We start from the raw sequence: 13,907 nt of genomic DNA, 5'->3' as shown, positions 1-13,907 counted from the left end.
GAGCTCACTATTGTTCATTCGGTAATTTTACCGATTTGACATGTCATCATCATTGCTCTCTCTTTATTATTATTATTATTTTTTTATTTATTTTTTTTTGTATGTGGGTGAGTACGTGTATGTGCATGTGCGTGTGAGTGTGTATTCATTAGTTCACCTAAAACCTCTTTAAAAAATCCCATACCGTTCACCTAAACCCAACCCAGCCAGAGCCGTGAGGCCGTCAGGAGACCCGAGGAAGGACCAAAGAAAAGAAAGGAAAGTGAAATCCAGCACCGACCAGTCACCACCCACCACCCACCGGGCCACCATCTTCTACACTTCTACCCAAGCAGCTTTTTATTTCACCAAATTCTTCCTTTCCTAATGACTTGTATGCCTTAGGTTTATTTTACCCAAAAGCAAAAGCCAAACTCCACAAGAACTGACCTCCTCTTAACAACAAACTTGACTGTGACTATATCTATATTACATATTTGAACAAAATCTAAGTTTGGAACTTGCATCCAAGTCTACCATACAACGCGCAACCTAAATAAGCTCTTCTAAAGGAAACTGGTTTTCAATTCCCTGTCATCGCTCTCATGTAGATCACTTTTGGAAATCAGTCACATAATTGACGTAAACCTTGCGGCTGAATATATTTACGGTATCATACATATGGCTTCTAAATAAATCAATTCAAAAGTAAGATCAAAAGAAAAGCACATGAATAATTACCATCACTGAGCATGTGATATACCAACCCTAACAACAAATGTGAGCTTGTGGCTCAAGAGAATTTTTTTTTTTTTCTGGCCTCTGGTGTTACAGCAGCTGCATTGACTGTCATGGGAGTGAACTGAAAAATCATACTCCACAGCAATATGCAGAATCGTTTTGAAAGAAAAGCATCATCAGTTTGATCTTCAGGATCAAGGAGTCATTGACCAAAACAAATGAAGAACAATATGCTCTAAAAGTTAAAAAAATAATAAAATAAAAGGAACTTTCACGGAGCATTTGACAAACACAATGCTTCTGGATGAGGTCAAGCTGACCAACCGTGAGAGCCACAGGAGCTAAAATTAGGGAAGGTGACATCAGAGGGTATGGTTGCCATGACAGCAAGACAGCCAGCGGGGATTGCTGTTACGATGCAACGAGGTAAGTTAAATTTAGCTTAAATTGCGGCAATATTAATTGTTGAAAGGCACGTGTGTGTTTTTGTAAATGAGATGGCTGTAAATCCGTTTGACACTGATGTGCCAAATACAGCTGCATTTTATTTAGCCGTTCATGAGCTATAAAACAAATAATCTTTCTAATGTTCCATTTCTCACTGCATAACCAACACACTTCATTTGTGTTCATTAAGGTTGCCGCTCTTTACTAGATATGATTTTGCACAACATAGATGAGCAGTTTTGTATTTATGTATGTTTACTTAATTGATCGTTCGTCAATGGAAGCCTGTATGCAGCATGCACAGCCCCCCTCATTGCCCCTCCTCCTCAGAGAACCTGTTGATGCTTGGAGACAGGGGGGCTCTTGTGCAGCTGGGTAGCCGCATAAATGTGCCACTCATCTAATATGCACTTGCTGTGCTGCCTGCCAACAAATTCCTCATTTAAATTCAGATCAAATAGAAGGACAGTGGCGCTAAGTGTACGTTCGGAAAACTATGTTGATATACTTAAAAGGCTTCTCCGATCTAAATATATTTGAGCTTTTTGTGAAAATAAGTGCACAAAGCTGTTTTTCATTTTGCTCACTACTTTTAAAAACTTCATCACAAACACAAACGTGACATGATGCAAACTTTCCTCAACAGAAGAGATGTGCTACTTTCTCAAAAGACTTTCATGAAACCTTGTATTAAAACACTGTTTGGCTTGGAGCCATATACTCAACACTCAATGTGTGCCATCAGCAGTCCATGAATAAAAAAAAAAAAAAAAGATTGCCTAATCATTATTCCATCAGAAAACAGATAAGGGAAAAAAAAGAAAAAAAAAAAAGAAAACACATAATTCTATCATGCATAACATATCTGACTCAATGTCACCACATGGCTCTCACCTGTAAAATCATCTAGTCGTAGGCTATTTAGCCATGACTTGACTTACATTGAGTTTGCAACTGCGTAGGCTCTGATTGGTAAAAGCTTAGCCAGCAGCGGGGGACATATAGACAAACAACATTCTCACTCAGCTCAACTATGAGTCTTCACTTAACCTAACATGCATGTGCATGTTTTTGAGCTATGGGAAAGCGAACAAAAGCCACACAAACACAGCGAGAATTTACAAATGATACACCGCTGTCTCATTATTGGATACTCGAAAAATATATGAGAATTCCCTCAACCTTGCTTGAAGCAAACTATTAACATTTATTTGAATAACCCTAAATCGCAACTCAGCATTTGTAAAGGCAAGACTTTGGATAGATAAAAAATAATAACGCATGTCCATTCCATATTCGAAAACTTGCTCGGGAAAAAAAGAGAGAGCACTTTAAAAGCATTTACTCAAAACCATGATGGGGACAAAAATATGCTCCCATTTTCCATGTGCCTTAACTTAGAGGAGTAAATACACCCACACAGTTTGTTTTGCAGTGAAAGCGTTTGCCCTGAAAACTTCAACGTCAGCAAGCAAGAAGGCCTCCTCTCAAAATGTGTGCCCTCTGCGACTTGTTGTTGACCAAACTTAACCACACATCTGCACACAGGTGAAATGTGAATCACTTCAGAATGTGGACGAAAACAACTTCCTCAGACAGGTTTTTTTTTCCCCCTGTGAATAAGTCACAGCATTTTTATATTTATTTATTTATGTATTTATTTATTTATTTGCTAAATGTAATGCATATGTATGAAGCCCTCGCATAACTAATGTACTCTTTTATTTCTGGGCTTTGTGTAATTTTCCTAAAAGTACCTAGAAATGCATGTCTGAAGTAGGGGTGGGAACCTCACGATACGATACGATATGCGATACAAGGCTCAAGATAACGATATAACGATACCGCGATTAGCGATATATATTGGTCAGGTGATAAATCCACGATAATCTAAGAAAAAACTACTCAAGACATATATTGATGTTTTTTCAATAAGAAAATAGTTTGTTTTTGTACCATCACTGAAACTAAATATTAAAACTGGTGTCTTCTTCACAGTGAGTACTTTAGTGTATTTTTTTTTAAAACAAATACAAATGTCTTCTTAACAGACCACTTTCTGTGAACAAATTTGTGTCTTTCTTAAACACTATTGTCACGCAACATGTCAGTCAATTACATAGTGAATTGTTTCATTTTATAAACTGTGGAAAAATGTTGTGTAACATTGCAAAAGTAAACAAATAAAATGACTTAAATATTAAATCCAATTAAATCAAAATAATATTCCTCAGAAATTGTGTGCTTCAAAAAGTTGAAGCATAAAATATGTTTTAAAATGTTACGTATGTAAAACTGAGTCAGTTGCTGGACAGATAATAAAGCTCATGAGTCTTCTTCGCCTGAAGACTTCCGTACATTTTCCCGTCACTCTCATGAGGCGCTCCCCCTAGCGGCCTGCCAAGTAATTGCTCAATAAGTAATGAACAATGGAGCCGTGATAGTGGCTGTATATTAACTACAAATATCGCGATACTTGCGTAGGTGTATCGATAATCTATCGAGATATCGCAATATCGACATATTGTCACACTCCTAGTCTGAAGACAACCACAATTCATCCTCCCATAGTCCCATAGAATATGGAAAGATGGTCATCATTATGTCAGGATTCATACTTGTGACGTAGTGGGGTTTGTTTGTAGGGGTGTTAAGAAATCGATTTTTCAATATATCGCGATATTACTGTGCGCAATTCTCGAATTGATTCAATATGCGGCTGATTTGATGTTTAAACATCCATTTTTGATGAAAATAGTCAACAAAACGTCTTACTTAGGGTTAGGGTTCACACTTTAAGTATGGAAGAATGTTATATTAATGGAACATTAAGCCTTAATATTTGATTTCAGTGCTGTTCAAACATGAAACAGACTGCAACCTGTTTGTTAAATACAGTGGCACAGTTATAAGCATGAAGTTTCAGAAAAATACATTTTCATACAAATCTTACAGTATTCGTGTAACATTTTTATTAATTTGTATTTGACAAATTTAAGTTTAAAAAAATTGTAACAATCAATTTATTGGTTTGTATCGGGATTAATCAGCATCGAATCGAATCGTGACCTATAAATTGTGATACGGATCGAATCGCCAGTTACTACACAATTCACACCTCTAGTGCGCCCTTGGGAAATGCCAAGCTAGAGTCCAGTGACTCCGCAGACACCAAAAAGCGGACGCAGAACCAAACCACTGAAACACAGATGTGTGCGGGAGTGGAAACAGTGAAACCTTGACTAATGTATGTAAAGCTGTCACTTTTACATTCAAACAAGAGAAAGGAAGTTCATTATTTCCCCTCACCAAGACAGGCACCAATGAAGACTCATGTGGAGAGACAGCAAAACAGCCTGATATGAATATTTACACGCTTCTTAAAGCCCCAATTTCCGTAATGGCTACACCTCACTTAGAACCCCCTTGGTGCAAGAGGGGACATGTTATTCATAAGAGGTTAAGTGAGTTGACCTGTTCAGATGCCAGCTTAATGGAAGACGGTGAATTAGACACACTGCACAAAAAAGCTTCCTCCATTAACAGACGGTTTCACCAAGCGTTTCATAAGGATGTGTTTTTTTGTGTGCACGTGTGTGTTCACAAGGAGATAATCAAGGGCGCGCGATCCCTGCTCGCCACCTCGCCAATGACGAGATGAAACAAGGAGTGGCGAATTGAATATTTCCCACGCTTGATCTGATGGTGGTGGCATACTAGCGAATGTTAGCGAGTTGGGGTGTGAATTGCCTAGTACCTGGCGATTTGATTCGTATCACGATTCATAGGTCACGATTCGATTCGATACCGATTAATCCCGATACGAATCTATAAATTGATTATTGCGATTTTAACTCAAATTTAGAAAATACTAATCAGTAAACTTGTAAGATTTGTATGAAAATGTATTTATTTATCTGAAAATTCAGGTTGCAGTCTGTTTCATGTTTGAATAGCACTGAAATCAAATATTAAGGCTTAATGTTCCATTAATATAACATTCTTCTATGCTTAATATGTAAATCCTAACCCTTAAGTAAGACGTTTTGTTGAATATTCACATAAAAAAATTATGTTCAAAAATCGATTTGGCCGCATATTGAATCGATTCGAGAATTGCACGTTGTAATATCGCGATATATTGCCGAATCGAATTTTTCTAACACCTCTATTAGTGAGGTAGTATTTCTATTACGATTCTAAAATGGATTAAAAAGTGAATATTGATTTGGTTTCTTTCTGCGCAAAAAAAAACAAAAAATTGTCCTTGAGTTGCGTAAAATAATCATTTTTTTTTAAATACAATCAATTCCTTTTCTGTAGTTTTTAATAGTTGTTTCATGTTATCCTTGAGCAAAATAAAATTGTATCTTCAGCAAACATTCAGAATTTTTATATATCTGAAACCGTGCAAATAGCGTTGAAATAAATTATAAATACCTTATTTACAACAATGGCTTATACCGCTTAGCTCCAATTATTTTCTTAAGCCGTTGGGGAGATTCTGCAGCCGAGATCAGAAGTAACACGGGAAAATGATCGTGTATGTGTGTGTGTGTGCACGCACGTGTGTATTCAAGGACATTTTAATCATCGCGTATCTCTTTACACCAACAGCTGCACTAGATATGCTTCCATGTTAAATGTGTAACAGGAGTGGGGACATTATATATTTATCATTAGCTACCAACGGCAGCAGCCGCTATTACACGCCGTATGATATAAACCATATGATAACCAGCAGGTTAAAGATGGAACCTTCACATCCACAATTGAATGGAATAGTTACTGCTCCGTGTAAACACCTCGATCGGAATGAAAAGGCTGAATCCGAATGCAATTGCATTCCTTTCGTCGACCCGAACGAGCGTCATGTAAACGATATGGATATATTTTTGAGCAGCACGTTAGACAAATGGTTAACAAATCCGCCTCAAAATTCAGCCTCAGCCTTTCTGTGAGCAGTTTGTATGGTCTCCTACATTTCAAAAACAACACCATGTCACTGTCCTAGCCTACATACTAGTTCTGCAGTTCTGCACTGTAAACCAATACAAAACAAATAATCAATGAAAAGGCAGGTGCAATTACTCCTCAGAGCCGACAGCAAAAATGTACAGTCCAACCAGAGCTGACTTTAAAAAAAGGGTAACCAGGAACGCCAAATCTAACCAGGCAGCAGATTAAGAACCACTTCTTCAATGGCAACCAGGTAGGTGTGGCAGAGGGCTTGCAGACATCACATGACCAAACCCACAAAACAGGTGAGCCGTCATTACTTGAGTACTTAAGCACAGTGATGTCATTTTTAATCAAGTGGCAAAATAACCACTTCCTGCGATGGATAAAAATGTGTGGATTTTTCGGCTTAATTTTTATTCCACAAAGACAATGTAAATCCAAATGCCATGTTTAGACTATTGGGGGTGTATGGAACATCATGTAAAGACATTTTTTTACTTGACTTGAGAGAATATGTGCAGCCAAAAAAGTGTGCTCAATGTAGAAATTTGCTCAGCAAATATCTTTGCAATAGCCTTTTTATTAGACCATTTATGACTCAAAATCTCAAACATCTTCTTATTAGCATGGGAACGCCACAGCTATTCACAATGGGTACTCTTGCAAGCCTCTGGCCAACAGTTTTTAGACCGGATTTAATTTCCCTCCCTCTATTAGCAGATGTGACATAATGTGCACATTGTGTATGGGAAGAAGGGAGTGTGCAGTTTCATTTTTCAGCCACACGTGGCAGTAACGACTCAAAATTAAATTTCCGGCATTGAGCAACTTTAATTAAGCACATGTGAGAATACGCCCATAAATATTGAGTCTTAGAGGACAAAATCTGTGTCTCATAATTTGCCACCAAAATTGTCATGTGCATGCCTGGTTATAACCACAAGTATGAATAAAAGACTTGATAACCAGTGCACTGTAGCTTGACATGCCAATGCAGCGGCCATGTTGATGGGGGCAACGTTACAATCAAAAGCAATGCATGTAACATGGAAAATAAAGCATTACTCGCTCATCTGTACCGGCTTTTATGTTCACTATCAAATATAAACATGGTGTGAGTGTTGGTACAAGCTGCAAACGTTATTGAAAGTTGGATGTACTATTATTTTAATTGTCTTTATTTTTAGTTTGCACGTATACACTTCAAGTTGGAAGCTAATTATCTTTATAAAAGATCGCAAAAATAAAATCAGTGACTAGTTAGTTATCAAAGTTTTGTATATTCAACATCCCTAACTCTACTGCTACAGCACACATAACAAGCCCTACTGCCATTTCCGCTACCAATTTAGTATTGTTTACTTTATTCATTCAACATTGCTGCTACTGTCCATAGTACATGTACACTGTCATTTGCACGTTATAATTTAGTTGTATTTAGGATAGCTTTTATTCATTTATCTTTTCTATTTGTCTTTATTTTCATTTCATGCTTGTTTGTGTGCCCTGCGAATCGCTGGCAAACAGTTCAAGTTGCACCCCACCTCTCTAAGTCAGCTGGGATATGCTACAACTCATACGCAACCTCAATAAGGATAGGCTGTGTAGAAAAATGGATGGAGAGTTTTTTTTTCTTTTTTCTTTTGCAGTGGTGTAGATCAGGACTAAATAATGTTGATGTGTTTTTGTATACAATAAAAGCCAATCAGCTCCACCCAACCAACATGGGTGATTGTTGAATAGCATTCACATGTTATTCTGCACACACACACACAAATGCATGACTATTATTATTCTTATTTTCACTGCTCAACTCTGTCCACATTTCTCAACTGATTTCAACTTTAACATATTCACCTCATTTAGGACATCAGAGCAACTATTTTCCACATTCCCCAAACCCCCACATTCTCCATATTCCTGCATTTTCCCCATACAATAGAAAATATTCAGAATGAGATCAATGAGAATGACATGGATGGGATGAATGAGACATCCAACAACAACAAATGTTCCCCTTCTTTAATATTCTCAAATATTCACAAAAGAATTCCCATAGGAGATTTTACACACTTACCTGGTTTCCGCATTTCCACGTTTCAAATATTAAATGCCAAGTCCCACGGTCTACACAGCAATGCTATTAATTCCACAGTCCACGTCCACACACAATTTCAACAGAATTTGCATTCTTTAAATCGTTCTATTTCAAAAACAACAGAGGGGTCTAAGAAAAGGCAGACTTTTTGCATCCATCTCATTAAATTGCGCAAGCGGTCCTGTTGCGATCCTACCTTTTCCGTAGTTAAAGTGGAGTTTGATGGTCTTTCCCTGGTGTATGTGCAGGTAGGTGAACCACACGGCGGAGGTGAGCAGCACCAGTAGCAGCAGCAGCTTGAACTGCTTCCGGATCTTCTTCACGGGGAAGCGCAGCATCCTGACTCCAACATCCTACGGGTGGCGGCCCGAGAGAGAGTCACAACGAGTCTCCGGAGGAGAGTAGATGATGTCCAAGTTGGCTCTACACACCGCGAGCCACTGTCGCCTTCATCGAGGGAACAATAGCGTGGAGTGGTGGTGTCATTCCCCCAAGCGGTGACAGCTCTATATGGGATCACATAAGGCTGCAACCACGCCTGTGGCTCTCATGTTGCAAAGCCCCACGACCTTGCGTGGGCCAGCGGGGAAAAGGCAGCTGGTTAAAAGCCGCTAGGTTCGCTTCGGAGTGTGACCCTGGGAACAAAATAGCAGTCTAGCGATAATCTACACAAATCCCCCCGGTGGCTCAAGCCTTCACCGATTATTGCAGGATCATCTGTGTGGAAATGTCACGGAGAATAGTTTGATGCCATACACTTGCGGTGCAGATGCCCCACGTTGGAGTAAGACGAGAAGGTAACCGGATGAAGAGAGGTGTCAACATGTCACAGCTCCATCTTGAGTGGGGAAAAGCGTGTGAAAGTGAGAAGGGAGAACGGGAGCACCTTTTTATTCAAGTCCCGTGAGAGGAGGGGCACTCAGCTGTCACCGTGCCCGGCTCCAAGCTCAACACTTCAAACATGCACCAAAACAACTGGGCATGTGCCATCGCGTTTCAAGCCAAGCATTCCATTCTGATTGTCCGTTTTAAAATCCACGGTGAAGATTGCATTGCGCTCCAACGAGTCGGATATTCCGCGGCAGGTGCATTTTACCCATGATTGTTAAAGCACCCGCGTTGTCCCTCGAAATGACAATAAAGGAAGAACATCTGCTTGAGAGTGAAAAAAAATGAATTACAGCTACTGTAGACGTGTATCGTCTTTTCATGGTAATAGTCATGAAGCGGATAGCGTCGTCCAAATCCGCTGGCCACGGCGTGTCGAGAAGAAAGAAAAAAAATTGACGAGCTTCGTGGGCGGTAGAACGGTAGCAAGTAAGCTCTACAAAGTATGCGCAGTGTGGTTTTGTTTAGTTTTAATAAAAGGCGTAAACATAACCGCTTTGAGCTCGGGACGCCCATCAATTGAGCATCTGAAAGGTGCAGAGCAACCTACCCTGGGAAGATGACGAGTGACACGTCCAACAGCCAATTAAAACGCGGAAAAATGATCAAAGGGGGCGGAGCTACAAGGCCAGTTATTACCGTCGTTGTTTTTTTGTTTTGTTTTGTTTTACTAGTGTAGTTCATTATCCAATAGTTTAGCAAGTTGGATGACAATTGTACTCTGACATCAATGCATGTGGATCATTAATTTTTTTTTCAAGTACGTTTTATTAATATGTTTTATGAAATGTAAAATGCTACCTGTTTACAACTAAAATGTGCACCGTACTCACCACTTAATTTAACCTTATATGACACAAATCTTTGACATTCCAGTATGCTTTAGCAATTCAAGCAACGGCTAAAATTATAGCACCACTTTGCAACTCATTAAGTCGCTCGTTAAATGTAATTATATACGAGGTAGTGAGTGTGGGTGGTGAGTAGGTGCTCAAGCGGATGCGCTCAGGTTATGTGTGCACTGCTGCCTCCCTCTGGCCAAACTATAGTAAAACTGAGCCCGGAAACGTTTGGATCCAAAAATGTAACTTGTGTAAAACTGCCATCCAGTTTGGGTTCAGTGCTCATTGTGGTATACATTGATATTGTTGGCAAATGCATTACTCACAAAAACTTAGGAGTATTCAGCTTTTTGGATGATCCTCAAATGCACTGTAAAAAAACAAAAACAAAAAAACATCACTCCTGATTATGCAATGGCGTAGGCACGTGGTGGCCAGGGGTGGCCACCCCCTGGATCCTGGATATCCTGGATATTCAACAATATTGTCAATGCCTTCAAAATAATTGATATCTCAGCTCCTGAAGCAGATAGAAGCGTACTTCCCAAAACATTTCAGAGCTTACACATGTGGCGTTCACACAAACCTAAGTTTATTATTATAAACCTTCAATATATATTTTAAAAAATCAACAAACAACTCTGTCTCATCTGTGGGTGTTTTTTTGGACATAGTTGTCATGTTGCCTGAATGTCATCCTATGTTAGTGCTATGTTAGTCCATGAAAAGGCATAATTTACTTGTTTTTGTTATTTATTTATTTGTGTGTTTAATGTTCAGTGTTTTGACAAACAAATGTGTGTAAAATCAACATAGTTTTTTTTTTTTCTAAAATACTTAGTCAGGAATTTCGGTGTTTGGTTTCCTTTTCTACTTATTGTGAACAGGTCAGTAACTGACATTTGCCTTATTGCCGCCAAGTGGCAAAAATCTCTATTGTAACTAAGCAACTCATTGACAATTGTAACAGCTCCATTGCATTGAATTCATAACATATGCTCTGAAATTATTTTATGCAGCCCACTAGTCAGTGCTCGCAGCCCAAGGTCGGCATGCGAACGGTATGGCTGCATGGTTAAGACCCACTTTTACATTTTAGGTATGAACTTGTGGCCACCCCTATATGAGTCATGGTTTCACCCTGGCCACCCGAATGAAAAATATCTGGCTACGCCCCTGCATGATTGGTATATGTAGAGGAAATGTAGAGGAAATGTAGGGGGGGCGGGGGGGCATCATCTGTCAATATTGCATTTCCTGATTTTTACAAGCAGCTTGTGGTGAGAGATGGGTTACATCATTTCATTATGTATTTTTTCCACCACAAAAGAAAAGCAGAGTAGGCTACTGGAGAATATAATCATAGGGGGCGGATATGCAATTCTCCTGCTAGTTCAAACCTTCTTGCTCTAAAGTGACCACAAACCACGGTAACAGTATACTACTCGTGAGAAAATACTAAATAATTTAAACAAACTACTTCTGAGTCAATGCTGACATTGAACAGAGAAAGAAGTAATGTGTGACATTTTCCTTGTCACGTTTGGCACAGTGCATGTGGTTTATCCTTTGTCCAATAATCCTTCTTTAGGAATGCTAAGATAGTGATGCCTTTATAAATCCAGACAAAGGATAAAAGGACACAAACCTGACTTCGAAGAATATGACTTCAATTTGTCCCAGATGTGCCTTCCCAATCAAACCGTAATCCTCGGTCTGTGTGGATTAATATTGTAATCTTCAGTGCAAACACTGCACAGATGAAAAGCTTCACAATTCATCTGGACTGTATTGGGGGGAAAAAAGTAAACACTGCGTGACCTCAATAGCAAATTGTTTAAACTAGGCTGTGTTCACCTTGCGATCGCTGGTGTGGTGAAAACAGACCTACCAGTAAAATAGCCTACATCACACGGACACAAAACATATCTGAAAGTCAAGTGTGCCAGGACATTTGTTCATTCTCCTCTCAACACACCACCACTTGCTTTTGATTCACTTATTAGCACCCGATGCTCACTCTATTGTTTCATCAATTACTTATTCTGTTTTAACCAAGGACAGCCAAGCATCACAAACTCAGCAGGGGGGCGTCTCTTTGTTTTGAGTTTCATAAAATCTGGACACGGTGCCGCAGCCAGGAGAGGGTGTTTGTGTGACTGCACAACATTGCTTACTATATTTTATTCATTAGATACATTTAGTGTGATGGCCTGCCCTCATCTGTTAAGCCCAGGAGGCTTTGTGTGTGTCACCATGGTCACAATAGGTATGTAAGAACACACAAATATGAGTGAAGATGCCGCACTCCTCTGCAGCATTAAAGACATCAAGCGCACAGCATGGCAGGAACGTCCTGCTAGCTGAAATGCATTTTGATCATGGTTTGTTGCACAGCCAAAAGTATGAGCAAAAATATTGGGACAGCGGACTATTATAGCAACAGGACTTGAGACGGCAGTCTCCCCTTTGCAGTACATACTATTTTTTAAAGCTTTTCTCCAAGATATTGCCGTGTCGGTAGGGCAATCTGCACTTTCCTTCAGAACTTGGCAGATTTTGCACTACGTCACATATGTGCAAGTTGCAAGTCTCAAGTCATAACCTCCAAGTCTCAAGCAAGTCACTGCAGAAAAGGAAAAAAATCAAGCAAGCCAAGTTGAGTCATCAAATTTCAAGCAAGTCTAGGCAAGTCATTACCTGCTCTAAGCAAGTTGTAAAGTCATAAAATATTCCTCAGTCACAACATTTATTGGAGTGATAAAATATTTTTACACTGAGCATGACACAAAAAATACATTATCTCAAAAAATTAAATGAACAACAACCTTAGAGTAATGTAGCCTATACAGTGTATAGTGTATACACTATACACAAAATATTTAGAAGTGTTTTTTTGTTGTTTGTTTGTTTGTTTTTACTAGCATTTGTAGAAGGCACCGGAACTGTGATGGTTAATATTATATATAAAGATTCAAAAGCTATCTATGTTGTTTTTAGTGCCAATGTGTTTACCAAATCTATTTGTGGGTGTAAACGGGTGAATGAGAGGCATCAACTTTGTACTTTGGAGTTGTCCCTTTATTAAGTTAAGTGATGTTGATGTGCTAGTTTACAGGTCCTGGCACGTCAAATATGGGGGACATGCTAATGACCAGAAATGTATTGAAAGTGGAGTCTATGTTAAAATAACAATCACTTTTTTAATGGTTTAGTTTCTAAATTGCACTCTCCTTGATGTCTGTTCTATCACTTTATTGTTTTCTCAATTAAATGCATAACCAATATCAAATATAGTTAATATTTCACCAAGTATTGGTGAGATTAACTGCCGAGCTAACCTAGTAGCTATCTTAGCTTCACTGTGTCTGACAGGTGAAAATAATGTGATAGAGGTTGTGTATCTTGCCTTCGACTTTCAAACCTTGCATGTTGTTGTCTTTCCTGATTTCATCAAAACAATAATCCTGATTTGAATCCAAAGGTATTCATATTTGGAGACACTTGCTCAATGAGTCAGCAAGTGGCTGGGGCACACTGGTGGCCATCATTGCAGGATTGCCAATTAGTGGCAAACACGAAACAAACAAATTCATAACATTTCTTTCAAAAACAAAAGGCACACTACATGTAAAAAAAATTAAATTAAAAAATAAAATGTAAACATAATCACTTTTCAAGTCACAGCATTTAAGTCAGTCAAGTCGGGTCAAATGAATGCCAAGTCAAAGTCAAGTCAGAAGTCGTCAAAAGTCTTGAGAAAATTAGCTGCTAAACTTGGTGGTCAAGCAGGTGTGCGGGGCATGAATGGTCTGCCACATCATTTTATGTGACCTACTGCGTAAGTATTGACTTCATCATTCTTCATCATCATTTATCGTTCTTTTCATTTTGGCAGAAAATATGTACCAAGATGTAAACTTTTAACAGATATTGCAAGCATTTTGTTT

General features: G+C 38.8%; 1 protein-coding gene across 1 annotated transcript in view; it reads right to left on the bottom strand.

Moving 5' to 3' along the window:
* b4galnt4a (beta-1,4-N-acetyl-galactosaminyl transferase 4a) overlaps positions 1-9,655 on the bottom strand; it is a 156,430-nt gene extending 146,775 nt beyond the window's left edge. Inside the window, exon 1 of the mRNA XM_077568374.1 lies at positions 8,424-9,655. Within this exon, the coding sequence (XP_077424500.1) occupies positions 8,424-8,565 (142 nt within the window). The 5' untranslated portion in view covers positions 8,566-9,655. The remainder of the gene's footprint in view (positions 1-8,423) is intronic.
* Between the last annotated feature and the right edge of the window lie 4,252 nt (positions 9,656-13,907).

The sequence above is a fragment of the Vanacampus margaritifer genome, chromosome 6, assembly GCF_051991255.1.
Source record: "Vanacampus margaritifer isolate UIUO_Vmar chromosome 6, RoL_Vmar_1.0, whole genome shotgun sequence".
In the NCBI taxonomy this organism is placed as follows: Eukaryota; Metazoa; Chordata; class Actinopteri; order Syngnathiformes; family Syngnathidae; genus Vanacampus; species Vanacampus margaritifer.
This window is presented reverse-complemented; position numbering and strand designations above follow the sequence as displayed.